General features: G+C 40.2%; 2 protein-coding genes across 2 annotated transcripts; one reads left to right on the top strand and one right to left on the bottom strand.

Moving 5' to 3' along the window:
- The first annotated feature begins 2,707 nt into the window (after positions 1 to 2,707).
- LOC131328424 (uncharacterized) lies at positions 2,708 to 3,537 on the top strand. The gene is made up of 2 exons (XM_058361370.1): positions 2,708 to 3,064; positions 3,148 to 3,537. The coding sequence occupies exons 1-2, from the start codon at positions 2,708 to 2,710 to the stop codon at positions 3,535 to 3,537; spliced, it is 747 nt and encodes a 248-aa protein (XP_058217353.1).
- Positions 3,538 to 10,231: 6,694 nt separating this feature from the next.
- Positions 10,232 to 10,784, bottom strand: LOC131330344 (uncharacterized). The gene is made up of 2 exons (XM_058363890.1): positions 10,439 to 10,784; positions 10,232 to 10,353 (listed from the first exon to the last, which is right to left on the bottom strand). The coding sequence occupies exons 1-2, from the start codon at positions 10,748 to 10,750 to the stop codon at positions 10,267 to 10,269; spliced, it is 399 nt and encodes a 132-aa protein (XP_058219873.1). The 5' UTR covers positions 10,751 to 10,784; the 3' UTR covers positions 10,232 to 10,266.
- Positions 10,785 to 17,213: the final 6,429 nt, after the last annotated feature.

The raw sequence follows: 17,213 nt of genomic DNA, 5'->3' as shown, positions 1-17,213 counted from the left end.
TCATTATGTTGTTTCAAAATATTTCCTTCCTCGAAAAACATTTCCCTTCATTAACCACACCCTAGGTGTCATGTTTCTACTTTCTCGATTCTCGTGTCTCGTTTACATGCAAAGACTCCGCGGCAGGACAAAAACAAGCATGAATCATTCTAACAAGATCATCCAATTCTATATTACTTATCACGCTCAATCACCACGTATAGCATAACGCCACATGTACGGACGCCTTTGGAGTGTATCACTTATGCTTTATTCAAAGCACAACGCCACATGTACGGACGTCTTTGGAGTGAAATCACTTATGCTTTATCACACCACAAGTAATACAAGTAATTCATATATGCATACTCATAATCATCTTAAAGATCAAAATACAAATACTTCTAAACAAACGATAAGTAAGTAAATAGGAATAACCTACTTTATACTTGAGGAGAACGATAAGGATATTCTACATATACGTAGAGTTAGGGGACAAGGAATCCTACTTATACTTAGAGATAGTGTATATCGGATTCTACCTTACTTCTTGGCGGTAGTCGGCTATGGAAGGTCTAGTCGGTGGTCGGACGGAGTAACTTCCTACGGTGGTCTCCGGTAGCTTCGAAAGAGAAAGGTTTCTCTCGAAACTTCTTCTTGACTAACACTACTCTACTTTATGGATCGAAGGGTGGTCGGGTGGCGGTTTAGTGGCGGCTTAGGTTGAGTTTCTTGAAGAACTCAAGAACAACTCAAGAACATGAAGAACAAAAGAAAGAACAAAGAAAGAACAAGATTTTTCTAGAGAGAGAAGTTGCTAGGTGAAGGTGTGAGTTGAATGAGAAACATGGGGTGCTATTTATAGGCAAAATTCTTGGCTCTTCCTCTCTCTCTATGGCCGGCCCTCTCTCTCTCTATATCTCCCATGGATTTGCTCCATTAAGTCATCAAATCACCTCACATGTCAAGCCATGCCTTGTCCAATCATATCTTAGGTGTAAGGCTAAAGAATCAAGTAAGATCTTAGGCTTTTTAGATGAATCTAGGTAATTATAATCTAGGTTTAGCTTGTAGTCAAAGTCTTAGGCTAATAAAGGCTAGGATTGTGTCATAAAGGTCCATCATAGGTTGTCATTAGGCAAAAAAAGACTTGGGCCTATTAAGGTAGCTTGCAAGGCTAGGTTAGTCCTTGGATTGGACTATGGGAGATTTGTTGGAAGGAAGGGGACAATGGTACAAGATTTTGGTCTAAACAAATATAGAAGTACAATGGGAGATAGATTTAGGCTAGGAAGAAAGACATCGCCAAGGATTTGAAAAGATGAGAAAAATCAAGGAAGTACAACAAAATCTCTCCCTCTCTCTCTCTTATCTCTCTCTCTCTCTCTCTCTCTCTCTAGTACACTACATACATATATATAAATGCAAGAAAGAATAAGAAAGGTACAAAGTACAAGATTTACAAAATCAAATACCCAATAAAGAAATCCAATTAGGCACATGCCACATTAAATAAATAAACTAGTGTACTAATGTACTCTAGGAAGATCAACTCCCCAATAAATTAATTCAGTTGGGTACAAAACCCCAATATAAAATAATAAAAGAGTATTTTAGGAATCTTAGGCCTTAAAGGCTATTAAGGCTACTAAGTACTTTAATAATAAAATATGAATACTTCATCACATGGGTAATTAGGAAAAATGACTAGTTTAATAAGCCCATGTACTTGGTTGAAAGATTAAACCTTTTACCCAATGGATAATAAATCCCCTAACTTTTATTGTCCAATGGACAAAAGTTAAAAGGAAACTTTTATATAAAATAATTAAAGTCCTTTTAAAGCATGTGACAAAAGCCCTATAATAAATATAGGTGTGGTACCAAGTACCCCAATTAAATAAAAAGGCTAGGATTCTCCCCATTAGTTTATAATAGAGTACAAGTACTAGAAAATCTAGGGTTTAGATACACCCCAATAGTTTAATGCATAAAAGTACATGAGAATCCAAATCTTGATTATTTAAATAAAACCTTGTACTTGGTAGGAAGATTAGGGCTATTACCCAATGGATAATAATTTTCCTTGCGGTTAAAGACCAATGGATAAAAGAAGTACAAGTACTTTTATACTTAAAATAAGATTTTGAAGAGACTTCATGTCCTTTTAGTCAAATATTATAATGAAAAGCTTATTGTCCAATGGACAAAAATTACCCTAACCATTATGGACCAATGGGTAATGGAAAAGGTTTAAAAGGTTCAAAAGGTCCAAAAGGTTCATCTAGTAACTAGGTGAGTTGGTTGCTCGGTTCCTCCAAGTAGTCGGTTGGAATCTAATTCGATTGGCCAAGTAGGGTTTCTAGTCGGGATCAAAATCTAACTACGACGAAAATTAACAAGAAATCATATAGCCACTCAAGAGAAAATAAGTAATTCAAATAAAATTCAAATATTGAACAAAATTTTTATTGACCAAAATTCAGGGTCGTTACAATGTATAACCATTGGTTAGCCAATAGTGGGGGACAAGTGGAGGGCATCCTTCCTTGATTGTATTTTCGTTTTGTGGTGTCCAATATTGTAATTCTAATATTTCAAACTTGTTCGAATCTTATATTTGTGAACAACTTGTAACGTACTATTGAATTTGTCGGTATTTTTCATAACGTAATGTTTAAGGTCGTACTGTTACAATTGTTGGCCAATTTTAAATGCATTTGCAGCTATGGCTACTAACGATGTGGAAGTAGTGGAAGTGGAAAGGCCTACAAAGCAAAAACGTAGGAGTTGGAGGAAAAGGGAGGAGGATGCACTAATGAAGTGCATGCTCACTAAAGCGGCAGAGAGGTGGAAGGCCGATAATGGCTTCAAAACGGGTTACTTCACCCATTTGGAGAAGGAGTTAGAGAAAGTGCTCTCGGGTTGCAACCTTAAGGCAAACCCCCACATTGACTCCAAGGTGAGGTATTGGAAATGCGTATGGGCTAGAATTGTAGACATTACAAACCTAAGTGGATACGGGTGGGATGCGGTCAACAAACGCATCAACGTGGACCAAGTCGTATGGGATGCGTATGAAAAGGTAAGTCCCCATCTTGAATTCCAATGCTTTAATTGAATATTAAGGCATGAGAATTCGTAGTAAAATTGCAAATGGTTGTGTAGGCCAATCCTAAAAAGGCCCAAGGCTTGTATGGGAAGTCTTTCCCGTACTTTGAAGATTGGCAAACCATATTTGGCAAGGATAGGGCTACGGGGGCAGCCGCCAAAGATTATGACGAAATGGCGCGGTCGGATATTCCCAATGAAAGTGTGGAGCCACACAACTCCAATGACTTTTATGATGCCCTATTCGATAACTACGATCAACATCTCCCCAATAGTCCTACAACTCCCGTAACTCCTACAACTCCGGTAACTCCCACACCTCATTCGTCACTCCCCACGTCCACTCCCCATGGGTCAATGCCGGAGTCCCAAACAAGAGAAAAAGGACAAGAATGGGTGATGCAGAGTTGTCCATTCATGCAAGCATGGACAATTTCTTCAAATTAAGCAGTACCTATATGGAGAAGATGGCCAATTCGTTTGGCTATGACAAAGAGCTATCCGCCCGACGCACGATGGTGAAAGATGAGTTGTCGAAGCTTGATATCACGTTGACAGAGAAGTTCAAGCTAAGTGCAGTAATCATGCAAGCGGAAGAGAGGGTGGATGACTTCTATGGGACTAAGCCCGAGGAGAGGCAAGCTTTTGTGGAGGCCATCCTTGCCGGTGAAGTGTATGGTCCCATCTAGTGGCATTGAGGAATGAATGCCTTTTTGAAGTGGTTAAAGTACCATTATAAGCAAGAATGGTAATTTACCCACTTTTTTTGTAGTGGCATAATTAGGAAGCCTTTTGTTAATCCCTAATGAACATTTGCAACCTTTTGTAATGTAATATGGTACATTCACTACATTGGATGCATAGTTTTTGCTAATATTTGGGAATGTATTATGAAGTTTGTCAAATATGTAATGAACAATGGAGGATATCTATGAACTACGTATGATGGGTGTATGAAGTATATATATGAACTAATGCACTATGATCTTAAACTTGGCAAATTTGTATATTTGATGCATACATTTTGTTAATCTTTTAGGATTGTAATATGAAGTTTGTTTGCATGACAGGTTGTTCGCAACTTAAGTGAGTCTTACTAGGGCAATGATGAAGCGATTAAATTCTTATTTAAGGTAGATACTGTGGCGGGGTAACGGTAGTTGCAGCCATGAGTACCCTTATTATGGAATTATATTATCAGAGCCCATTGAAGGCTATGATGAAATATTTCTGAGCCTCTGTCCACTTACTGGCAGCTTTGTGGAGCATGTGCAAAGTGTGTGTGCTTGTGTGATTAGGTGCAATTCAACTATCATAAAAATCCTACCTAATCTGATGATCCATGGCAATGATGAATCAATCCATTAATAGGGCAATGATGAATGAATACATTAGTTGTGATTAACGTAGAAACATTGGCGGGGTAACAGAAGTTGCAGCCATGACTACTCTTGTGATTACAAATACATGATCTGAGCCCTGTCATAACTCCAATGCAATGCATGAATCAATCTAGTTAAGTAAATGGCTATGATGGAATTTTGAGTTGTTGGTTTCTGTAGTGCTTATTGTAATTGCATATAACATGAGGTGTACCAAAATGTGATGGTTCTATTCAGTGTTGATTGTAATGGCTATAATTATACTTTTCTGAGCCTCTTAATATATACTATTATGGTTTGTGGAGCAGGCTCAGTTTGTTGTGAACCAACTTGAGTTTTGGGAGCAGGATCAGTTCTAGTTTTGGTTAATGTGTGTGTGAGGTGGAGTTTTCGTGTGAGTGAGTGTGTGAGGATCAGTTCTGTAGCAGGTTCAGTTTTTGGGTTGATGAGTCTGTGTCAGTTGTGTGTGTGTGTGTGTGTGTGTCAGGTGCAGTTTTTGGGTTCTTAAGTGTGTGTCAGTTATTTTTTTGTGTGTGTGTCAGGTGCAGTTTTGTGTGTGTGTGTGAGGATAAGTTTTGGTACCCCTAATAGGGCAATGATGACAAAATTAGAATGTAAATGAATGTAGTGCCTTGGTGGGGCAACCTTTTGTTGCAGCTAGCCATGCATACCCTTGTGAATAAAAATACATGATCTGAGCCCTATCACCCAAGTTTTCAGCTGTGTCCAATGGTGTGTCCAAATTGCAGTGTCCTCAGCGTGTCCCCCACGTGTCCCCTATAAAAAATAATAATAATTATTGGATACGCCACGTCGCATGTCCAATACGTATTTGCATGCACTTAACTGCACTTCAACTTTCAATCACAAGACTGGTGGCTATGTTGGCATATTATTGGTGGCTATGAAGTTATTATTCTGAGCCAACTATGTTTGGAAATGTTTCAATCACTTAACTGCACTTGCACAATTTCTTTATCATCACTGGTGGCTATGATGACATTGTTCTGAGCCAATGGGCAGGTAGTACTTGTGGATACTTGTAGTTTTCAGCTGTGTTTGTTTGTGGTAGATCAGTGTGTATGTGAGTTAAAAGTGTAGTGCAGTGTCTGAATTTGTGTAAGTGCAGATCAGTGTGTGTGTGAGTTACAAGTGCAGTGCAGTATCTGCAATTGTGCAAGTGCAGATCAGTGTGTGTGTGACTTACAAGTGCAGTTTTGTGGGTGAAATTGTGCAATTGCAGATCAGTGTGTGTCAAATTGTGCAAGTGCAGGTCAGTATGTGTGTGGTTATGGTGTGGGTTAGGCCACTAATTTATGCACATGATCACAATTCTGTTAGTAGTCCATGCACTGCTTCCATGTGTTAGCTGGGGTATTTTGTGATTTTGTAAACTAGTGGCTATGATGAAAATTTTCTGAGCCAAAAATGTCATAAATGAAGGCCATGGTTTTATGTTAATTTCTGTTGGTGGTTGTAACGCCCCGATTTCTCAAGGAATTTCGGAAACATTAACCCTAAAATACACTGAATTTTACAAACTATTAGGCCCTTATTTATCCTTATACAAAAATTACAATTTCAAAATAATACAAAAATCTATGTACATTTACTTAATAAAAGCAACTCCAGAACAACTCTAATTTTGACACGAATTCCAAGCAACGTTGGCCCAGACTCCATTCCAGGGGTCCCGCCTGTATCAACTGCTCCACTGTGGAATCCTGCACACTCTGGCAAATTGAACGCCGAAGCAAACGATTTACCAGGATACAAACGTATCCTGAGTGATAATTCACTAAGTAGAAATCCTAAAACCCAATACCACAATATGCAGATCAACAATATAATAATTCATAATACACCGAAGGTACAAAATAATAACACATCGTCTTTTTCTTTACTATCCATCATCTTACATGTAATCTAAGGATTCTCTCCGCGAGATCCTTTCCTCCCACATCCACTAACTACAATCGTCTCATGGGTCCACCCTTCCTCTTGCTTGTCCTGCACCAGGGTCCTAGGTGAGCGCATCTAAGTTATGTACCGAGTATGTTCTCACTTAAGACCATAACAGGAGGATCGAGTCATCCCATGACGTATCGTACATTAGGGTCGGACATCCACTACCCCACGTTAACTATAACCGTCTCATGGGACCCATTCTCTTTCTCCAAGAGAAACTTTCCATGACGTATCATACATTAACGTCTCACTAACTATAACCGTCTCATGGGACCCATTCTCTTCCTCTAAGAGAAACTTCCCATGACGTATCATACGTTAGCGTCACAACACCGGGCCCCTCAGGTAACCCATTTCAACACAGGACCCCATAGGTTACCCTTGCCATCACCATGGCTCAAATCACAATCCACACAATCACACTTCCAACACTTTATCAATTTCCATTTACTTAACATCGTCTACATGAGTCACTACTCGTAACCACCCAGGGAACCTATTTGTCCAATCTACAGCCACAACAAAATATCGCACGGTTCAACATTTCAACTAAAAGTACTAACAACACATAACCATGCGATAAAATTAATCATGTCATAGAATTTATCATGCGAGTAACAAAATAATATTCAGTCAAACAATTAATTACTACACTTAAAATTAAGTCTATTTCTCTCATTTAGAAATTTTATAAAACATTTCTACTATTTAAACATTTTCTTTAACTATCATATTATTCATAGATTTTACAAACAAATTTTTATTGGAAAATACTTATTGCTAAATTTAGTATTTACTAACTATATTAAATATTAATATGAGATTTTTATAACAACAAAATTATGCGAGGCTATTCTAGTCAATATTTATTAGAGTTAAAGATTAACTAATATATAATCTAAATATATTTCTTGTTTACAATCTAAATAAATTTTTACTAGTAAAATATTATTGTGAATATTTCATATACATTTATCTACCCCAATAATTTATTAAACACGTAAACGTCCACTTAAATACAAATCAACAATGCATCATCAATAATAATTTCACAATCAAACACTTGTTAAACGATCATAAATTTTCACAGGATATAATACTAATCATTCTAGCACAACCGAACTGAATTTTAATATAAACAGGACTAAAAATAAATTAACAATTTAACAGCAGATCATCATCTTCAATAAACTTTAAATCTAAGTCCTAACTCCATTAAAATGCAGATTAAGGTTTCGGGTTTCCGGAAAACTACCTCAAACGTGATTCTAAGTTCGGATAAGTGTTGTACGGTGCCCATAGATCGCCATGGTGGTTTTGAAATCTCGGGGCAGCGTCCGACGACACTCTGATAGGGCCCGCAGCAGCGGTGTGCCCACGAAACTCACGGTGTGCACACACCTATGGCCACAACTCTCTCTCTCTCTCTCTCTCTCTCTCTCTCTCTCTCTCTCTCTCTCTCTCTCTCTATTCTAGACTCAACAATAGAATTGGGAGTGAAATAATATACTGGTGTTCAATTTTCAGATTATGTGGGTATGTATAATGAGAGAGAATAAGATAGTAAGAAGGTGAGAGGATAAGCGTAGAAGTGGTGGAATGAGGAAGGAGAGTGATACTGATAACGATAAAAAGATAGGGGACAAGTGCCACATTTGGGGGGTTTTCAATTCTAATGTATGTGGACGCATGTATGTACGTGGTAAGAATGTATCTGGACGCTTTTATGTATAGGATGAGAGAGAGAAGTGGAGAGTTAGTTTGAATAGAGTTCTACTTAGGGTTTAGATAGGAAAGATAAGAGATGAATATGAATCACTGATTTCCTGTATATCTAAAGTTTAAATACATATCTTATACAATAATGCAAATAATATCAATTATACACATAATAATATATTTTAATTATTCAATCTAATTAATTATTGAATTAGGAATTTAAAAATATAAATTTGTATTAAAAAAAATTGGGTCAAAAATCCGAGTCGTTACAGTGGTTATGATGAAAATTTTGTGATGCTGCAGTTGTGTTGGTGGTTATGTTAACTACTGTAGCAGGTGCAGGGGTCAGTGTGTGTGTGCAGGTGCGGGCTTGTTTTGTGACCTGTTCCTTCCACTTTTCTGTGCTGTTGATTTCAGTTGTGTGGGCAACTGTGTTGCTAGTTCACTGGGCAGTTTGTGAGTTGTTTTTGCAGGTTACTTAGTCATGTAAATACAGGTGGCCCCACGTATTATAAGGGTGTATTTTGTTATACCCCTTCTTATTGTGGCTTCCAAACGAGCCCTTAAGGTTACAGTTTTGGCATGGGTTTTGTTTCTGTTTGGTAGACTGTTTCTGTTTGCAGTTTTGGCATGAGGTTGTAAACTAATGGCTATGATGAATAATTTCTGAGCCAAATGACATAAGAGAAGGCTATGGTCTCATGCTTCCTGAGCCTACTACGATTTCTGATTTGTCCACTTGAGGAGTTGAATGGTTTCTGCAGTTGACATTATATATGTATTGTTCTAGTTCTGAAGTTTTGTTCTGTTCTACTTCTGCAGTTTTGTTAAGTTCTGGTACTGCAGTTTGGAGGGGGTGTAGTGTGTGTTTGTGTCAGGTGCAATGTGTGTGTGTGTGTGTGTAGCAGGTGCAAAGAGTGTGTGTGTGTGTGTCCAATTTTCTGCTCTGTCCAATTTTAAGCAAGTTGTATCTGCTGTGTCCAATTTGCTGTTCTATATTCTAAGTGGTTGTGAATAGGGCAATGATGAAAAATTACAATATAAATGAAGGTAGTGCCTTGGCGGGGCAACTTTTGGTTGCAGCCATGCGTACCCTCGTGCGTTTCGCACTAATTTTCTGAGCCCACTACGATTTCTGATCTGTCCACTTGAGGAGTTGAATGGTTTTTGCAGTTTACATATATGTACTGTTATGGTTCTGAAGTTTTCTTATGTTCTGTTTCTGCAGTTTTGTTAAGTTTTGGTTATGCAGTTTTGGAGGGGGTGTAGTGTGTGTGTAGCAAGTGCAATGTGTGTTTGTGTGTGTGTGTAGCAAGTGCATAGGGTGTGTGTGTAGCAGGTGCAGAGAGTGTGTATTGCAGGTGCATTTTATGTGGCATTGCTACTGCATTCTTGGTTGGACGAGGTGCAGTTTGTGTGTGTGTGTGTGGGGTTGTGTCCAAATTGTGTCCTAAACTAAAGCATACTCTTACTATTGTTTCACATTTAAATATCGTAATTGTTGTCTCCAAATAGATTTTCGATGGGAAGTGAAGATAAAGATAAGTATTGGGTGGTTTTCGTTGGCCGTAAACCGGGAATATATACAAGTTGGGCGGGCGTAGAATTGCAAGTTAATGGGTATGCGGGGAACTTGTTGAAAAAATACAACACATTAGACGAAGCGGAAGAAGCATTGTTAGCATTTCATGAGGAAAGATACCGGCTTATTCAAGACATGCAGTTAGCTCAAACCAAACATCAATCAAGTAACGGTGCTTCGACATCCACAAGTGCTTTGGAATTTCAACATAAAACTAGTCTAACAATATACTTTGTTGTAATTTTTTTGTTAGGTTTCGTATGTTGTATTTTATTGGCACATATTTTCGATTCGGAATGAAGTTGTATGTTTCTCTTAAGAATTTGGATGAAGTAGGTTGAGAGGACTGTAAGCTATTTTGGAAATGAAGATTGTATTATTTTGAGAAACGGTACTAAATCTCAAATAAAATTACATACTTGCGATTCATAAGAAAGACTACAAATTTATTCGTCAATCCAGTTAGTATCACAACTTTCAATTTATTCTTCCAATGCCTGCCTTAAATTAAACTTCGAACTTCTAATTCTCATCAGATACAAAACAATAAGCCCATCGATTAAAATGGGGAAATTGCATGTCTCGGAAATGTCTCAGATGTCTTTGATCCTACATATAAATGTTAGGAAAACATTATCAAAATTTACGAACCAATACTTTTTACAAAATTGAAAAAAATTTGAACAGTACTTACTCGGACAAATTCATTCCAAGTTTCATTTCCGACCACGAGTTTGTTTTCATTTGGATTCCACCCGAACCCAGGACGCCTAAGCATAGCGTCTAGTTTGCGATAATCACTCTTCCATTTTTTGATCTTTCCTTCAATATGAATTTTGTTTATACTTGCTTGAGGGAAAGAAACTCGCATCTCATTTTTTAGAACTTCCAAGTAGGAAGGGCGAAATGCTCCGTTGTCGGTTCGCCAAACCCCCTGATCGACAAGGCTCGTAAGATTTGTCAACAACGTATCCTCCTCCTCCTCGCTCCATGCTCGGCGTGCCATTGAAATGATGAAAAAAATAAAGTTACGAATTTAGGAAATGAAGATGGAGTTCTATTTATAGAAAATTTGGAGGCAATAATTTGTTGAACCTAATCTTCACATGAGTTCAACTAACACCCACATGTTTCCAACCACCATTCACCATCTAATTTGGAGGCAATAATTTGTTGAACCTACTCCTCAAAAATATTGGTTTTTCACAAAAATCTTAAAATTTTGGTTTTATTAAACCTTTTTAAAAAATGATAACATTTCCTACTTTCACCATTATTAAGTATTTTTTTAAAACATTTAAAAAACGAAATGACAATATTTAATATATTTTAAAAAATTATTATATTAGTTAGGCACATTTTCACCAATAAAATATGTTCGCCACATGTGAATTCACCTAACAAAATTGTTGGACACATTTTTAACTACCAAACAATGTATTTTTCTAACAAATTAAAAATAAACAGAAATTGTATTAACAAAAACACGAATTTTTTCAAATTAAAACTGACTTTTTCATTAATTAAATTAGTACATTTGTTAGTAAAAAAAAATATTACAGCTTAAGTTTGAAAAATTAATTATATTAGTAATTATACATATATAAAGTAATACGTATTTAATTTTGGGTCTACACAAGGGCAAAATAGTCATTTGCCAGCTTTTTATATTATCCACCCTTTCTAATACCCCCTATTTATCCTCCATCCAAACCACGTACTATTTTATCCCCCTTTCTAATACCTTATCCAAACCAATCACTATTTAATCCCCCCTCCATAAACATCACATCTATGTGGGTCATCCCTTATTAACTAATACCCCCTACTATCCAATCCTCCCTTCTTATAAAATACCTCCAAACCTAATACCTCATCCAAACGAGCCCTTAACCCTGAGTATAACACTTTTTACTTCAAAGTACGTCTCGTGCTAAACCTGCCAGACTCTGCTCGGGATCACGAAATCAATTTCCGCTACGTCACTGGAGGCTTCGAGCCACTAGGGAAGGATGGTCAAGTAGTGGGCTTTCATTGCCCCCACATATGGGGCTACCACGTATGCTCTTGATTTGCTTCATATTTTATTAATTTTTCTGTTGACTGCCTCCATAAGCATTCTCTAACTTTTTGTTTTGCCTTATCAATTTGCAGCGGACAATGCTAACAAACGTCCACGCCGAGAACCCAGCTATATTCGAACAGCAAAGATAAACAAGATCTTAAAGTACATAGGAGAGCCGGGTACTCCATCGGCTGGTAGGGGTCGTGACGCCAACGTCCTGCTAGGCTATGATCCTGCTTACAAGGGTTTCATTGACAGAAGACTTGCCAACCCAAGCACTAGTACTGCCTCAACCGCTCCCCAGTCGAGGAACTCGAGATCCATTTCTAGAGTTACGATTGCCGGACAATTAGGTGAGGTTCCCATCTCAGAAGGCGTCCCTTTACCCCGTTTGAGACTCAGAAGATCCTCACAAAGACAGGTCGTTTCTCAGCAACAGCCCGAACAACCAGCTTTCACTTGTGATACTAGCCAATCATCTTCCTCTGGTTACTCTCCGTCTCCCCCACATTTAGGTACTATGACTCGTCAACCCTGAATCTTAGCACCCTACTCACTGTTTCTTCTTGGGGATGTGGTGCCGCCGGTAGAGGGGTATCAACCGGTCATGCTCCCCCACCACCTCGTCGCACCAGGGGAGCTTCAACACGATCTTTCTCTTCTCCTCGAGAACGGGACAGTTCCGTTGAGACAATTGATGCTCATAGGGACAAACGCCCTAGGCATCAAGATGCCGGAGTCCCTGATGCACAAGCTTCTGCATCAATGCTGGAAACTCCTTCACTGGGCACCCAAGTAACTCACGAGGCCTGGGCCCCTCGACTCGTAAGGGGTGATCGCCTAGTAAACATTGGGGACAATGCCAGTTCTTCAGAGACTGCACTGGCCCTTATGCAAGGCTTATTGCTCCCCGTTGACATGCAGAAAGAATCCTCATCTCCTTCTGACCGGCTTGTGTCCACTGGTCTCATCAGTGGAATCAAGGTAACTAAAACTTTCTAATAACCTTTGCTTTACCTTCCTCGTGGTAGCTGAATTTCTTAACATTTAAGTCATTTTTGGTACTTCGTAGTTTATCCAAAAGATGGTCACATTGGGCTACAAGGCTCAAAAAGCTAAACCTGAAAGAATCAAACTTCTGAATGACTACACCAGGCTGCTTCGTACAGTCTCAAGACTAGAAAAAGAGAGAGACAAGGCAAAACAAGAAGCAAACGAGGCAAAGGCCAAACTTGTAACTGCTGAGGAGAGTCTGAACCAAGCATTGTCAGAAATTGACAGTACCAAGAAGGCGGCTTACGAGGACGGATACCAAAAGGGTTTTGATGCTGCAACAGCCAGCTATGTTGATCAAATGCCATTAATCCAGGATCAGATCTGGGCTGCAAGTTGGGACACTTGCTTGACAAAGGTTGGAGTTGCTAGAGATTCGCCCCTCTGAGTTGAGAATGATCTGCTGAGCAGCCGTGCTGCAGCCTCTCAAGAGCACGAAGAGACCCTCACTACAAGAGAATATGCTATTTGCGTCGACCTATTTGCGTCGGCAGGGAGACCTTTTGCGACGGGATCTTTTTTTTGCGTCGGCAACGCGTCGGCATTTGGGGGGACGTATATGGTGGGGTGTCAAAAAGTTTTTTGCGTCGGCATGTGCCGTCGCATAGTAATTGCATCGGCATGTTCTGTCTCTATTACTTTTTTTGCATCAGCATTCCTCCCGACTCAAAAAATTTGAAAAACATAAGGTAATTAGCATCGGGGGATCTTGCCGATGCAAAAACATTTTTTTCGTCGGCCTGCGCCATTGCCATTGATTCATATATATATAAACACTCAGGTTCATATAAGGGATCCCTTAAATTAGGTTTCGTGCGGGACTTTCATCTCAGCCGTTGGTGTAGGGAGGTATTCCCGAACACATACATTTAGTTGCCGAACACGTGATAATCGGGAGCACGTAGTAAGTATGACAGGACTTACCGCCGGGCAATATAGTGAACAGCAATATGGACCAATGATATGAGAAGTCATTGATCCATGCTGTTTGTTCGGCAAACTAAGGGCCAAGTTACATGTGAAGTAGATGGTCCAAAACAGACTGTTCGGTTATAAACAGCCGAACAGATGAAGCAAAGAACCAAGCACGTGATACGAGGGATCACGGGTTAAAAAGCAATGCAAATGGTATGTGGGACCATAGTTTGAATATAGGCAGGACAATCATCATGCTAATTAAATGTTCGGCAAGATGGACCAGTGACATGAGAAGTCAATGGTCCAAGTCGTCTGTTCGGCAACGAGATGGATGAACAAAAGAAAGAACTTCAGTCAAGTATTGGAGCATAAGGAACATTCTGGAAGAGTCCAGAAACAATAGTATTCCGTTAAGGAATAAGATCCCGAGAATATAGGATCTGATAAAGATACCCAACGAGTATGGGATGTTCGGCTTGTTATGGAAAAGAGTCCTACAAGGATTAAGGTAATGAACTGATAAAGGAAACGAGAATCCTTGATATCCTGGGATTCCTATACGAGTTAGAAATCCTAGGGCAACACAGATGCTTGGCCAGCAAGCATACGCAAATCTATAAATAAGAGGTAAACCTAGAGGTAAAAGGTACGCAATACATTGCATTCTAATTGCTTTCCTACTGAGAATTAGGGTAAAATTTCTAGTACGTGATACTAACAAAGGCATCGGAGGGCCTTTGCCACGAGAGGCAAAGGTGCACTCACCCCCTGTCTATTTTGCAGATTAGGGTTCCGGTGAAGAGGCACGAATAAGCCGTTGCAATCCAGTTGATCAGAAGAACCAATTGTTTTCATCCCCTTACAATTGGCGCCGTCTGTGGGAAACGAACCAACTTTTCTGAGAAAGTAATCATGACAGAAGAAAATCCAGTCACTCCGTTCAGTCCAAAGGACCAGTTGGGTGGGGGAAGGGATAAATCCCCACCAGGCGCTCCGAGAAAGCCCACTGGTAGACATGACAGAGATAACTCCAAAGAAAAAGGAGACAAGACTGCTACTGGTTCCACCAGAAGGAGTAAGTCTCATCGAAGAGAGGAGTCAGTTACGCGTTCAAAGAGTATACACAACGATGATGACGTCCTTGATAAAAAAAGAAGAGAAATCGAGGAGTATGCTCGTTTAATAAGAAAACGAGAGTACGAGATACGGGAGTTGCAGAGGGTACGAGAGCACCCAGAAGATTCTGGACTCTCACGAAGGAATTCCCAGAGAGACGGACGGGCTCTGGTGGTTCATAAACAGACTCATTCACGTAGAAGGGGGAGCAGAAGTCCTGTTATAGGGCGTCATGAGGCTTCTCCACGAAAAAGGGGAAGAAGAAGTAGAAGCCGAACACCAGAGAGAATGACTTCTTCACGAAAAAGGAGGAGCAGAGACCGAAGTTCTATCCCCGAGGAAGAGGACACGAGAAAGCATCATCGAGACAGGTACGAGAGACCTGATGCTGATTGGGTCAAGGCTTCGGCCCACAAGTCAAAAGAGCAAGAGGATGGGACAGTAATTGCACGAGAAGCAGCACGCAAGGCCCTGAGTAATATTGTAGCCTCCCCCTTTACAAAAAGGCTACAAGAAGCGAGATTGCCGAGCAGAGTGAAGCACAGTGCGTTCGTACTTTATGAGACAAATACGGATCCCGTGGCTCACATACAGCATTATCAACAGGCCATGTTTATGCATGAAGGGGATGATTCCATCTTGTGCAAGATGTTTCCCTCCAGTCTTGGCAAGGTGGCTTTATCCTGGTTTCATAAGTTGGCCCCACGATCCATACAAGGATGGAGGCAGTTGGCCGAGGAATTCACTGCTCGGTTTTTAACAAGCAGAAAAGCCCCAAAGACTTTTGAGAGTCTTTCCACCATGAAGCAGGACGAGAACGAGCAGATCAGGGATTATGCAAAGAAGTACTGGGAAACTTTCAACGAGATTGAAAGTTGCAGTGAAGAATATGCAATTGCTACGTTCAAAACTGGTTTGCCTATTCGGGGAGAGCTGCGCCGCTCATTAAATAAGCATCCGGTAGCCACCTTGGCTAAATTGATGGAACGGATAGAGCAACACGCCAGAATGGAGGATGACATACTCCGTGAGGATGGCAGGACGGTTGCCGAACAGCCGAAGGCACCTACCAAAAAAGTGGATAAGCCAGAGCCCAAGACTTACAAAGACAGAAGGGAGTACGGGCAGGCTAAGAAAGAGCCATACAAGGACAAGCAAGCTCCTGACCCCAAGTCCTTCTTTTCTATCACTACGGTTTGGAAGGAGCCAATTTACAGGATTCTTTATCGAATAAAGAATTAGCCATATTTTAAATGGCCCCCAAGTCTAGGCGGAGACAAAGATGCAAAACGTGCTACGAATCAGCACTGCAGCTATCACAAAGATTGGGGCCATATGACTGAGGACTGTGAGATATACAAGAGGCACCTTGATGATTTGGTCTCTCAGGGCTATCTCAAGGAGTTCATCCAGGAGGACCCTAAAGAGAAAGGGAAGGCTATGGAACTGGGTTACGAGCAAAACCCTAAAGGCGTGATCCATATGATACATGGGTTGGCTGCACCTTATACAAGGAGTGAGGTGAGGCTGTTGCAAAGACAGGTCAAACACGATCAGCACGTGATGCGATTGGGAAACAAGAGAGGGCAAGAGACTGATGTATGCAATGAGAGCTTGGCATTCAGTGATGATGACTTGGGGGAGGTCCAAATACCTCACAACGATGCGTTGGTCGTAACCCTACGAGTTGGGGAATATGACATCGAAAGAATTCTAGTGGACTCGGGAAGTTGTACAGAGGTATTGTACTATGATGCATTCAAGAAGCTGGGCCTGGCCCAATCAGACTTAGAACAGTCTACAACACCTCTTATTGGGTTCGGTGCAGGAGCAGTCTGGCCCCTTGGAAAGGTAACGTTACCTGTTCGGGCTGGATCAGTGGTGTTGAGAACAGACTTTTTAGTGGTCGATGTCCCTTCTTCCTATAACGCAATTATAGGGAGGACATGGTTGCACAAGATGAGAGCAGTCTCCTCCACTTATCACCAAATGGTGAAATTCCCAGGATCAAATGGGATTGAAGTCCTTAAAGGCAACCAGAAGGTGGCACAGCAATGTTTGATTTCCATCATCAAAACAGCCCCAAAGGTCCACCATGTTCATACATTAGAAGTACCAGATCAACCAACCATCGAGGATGTTGGAAGAAGCCTGGCTGAAAAAGTGGTTGAAGGATTGGAGAAGATTCAGATCAACGAGACTGATCCTGAAAGATATTTTTTAATTGGGGAATCACTACCAGCAAACGAAAAGGCTGAGTCGATAAGATTTCTAAAGGAGTATATTGATGTTTTTGCATGGGTGCCAGAGGAAATGC

This window comes from Rhododendron vialii, chromosome 6a (assembly GCF_030253575.1).
Source record: "Rhododendron vialii isolate Sample 1 chromosome 6a, ASM3025357v1".
NCBI classification, from domain to species: Eukaryota; Viridiplantae; Streptophyta; class Magnoliopsida; order Ericales; family Ericaceae; genus Rhododendron; species Rhododendron vialii.
This window is presented reverse-complemented; position numbering and strand designations above follow the sequence as displayed.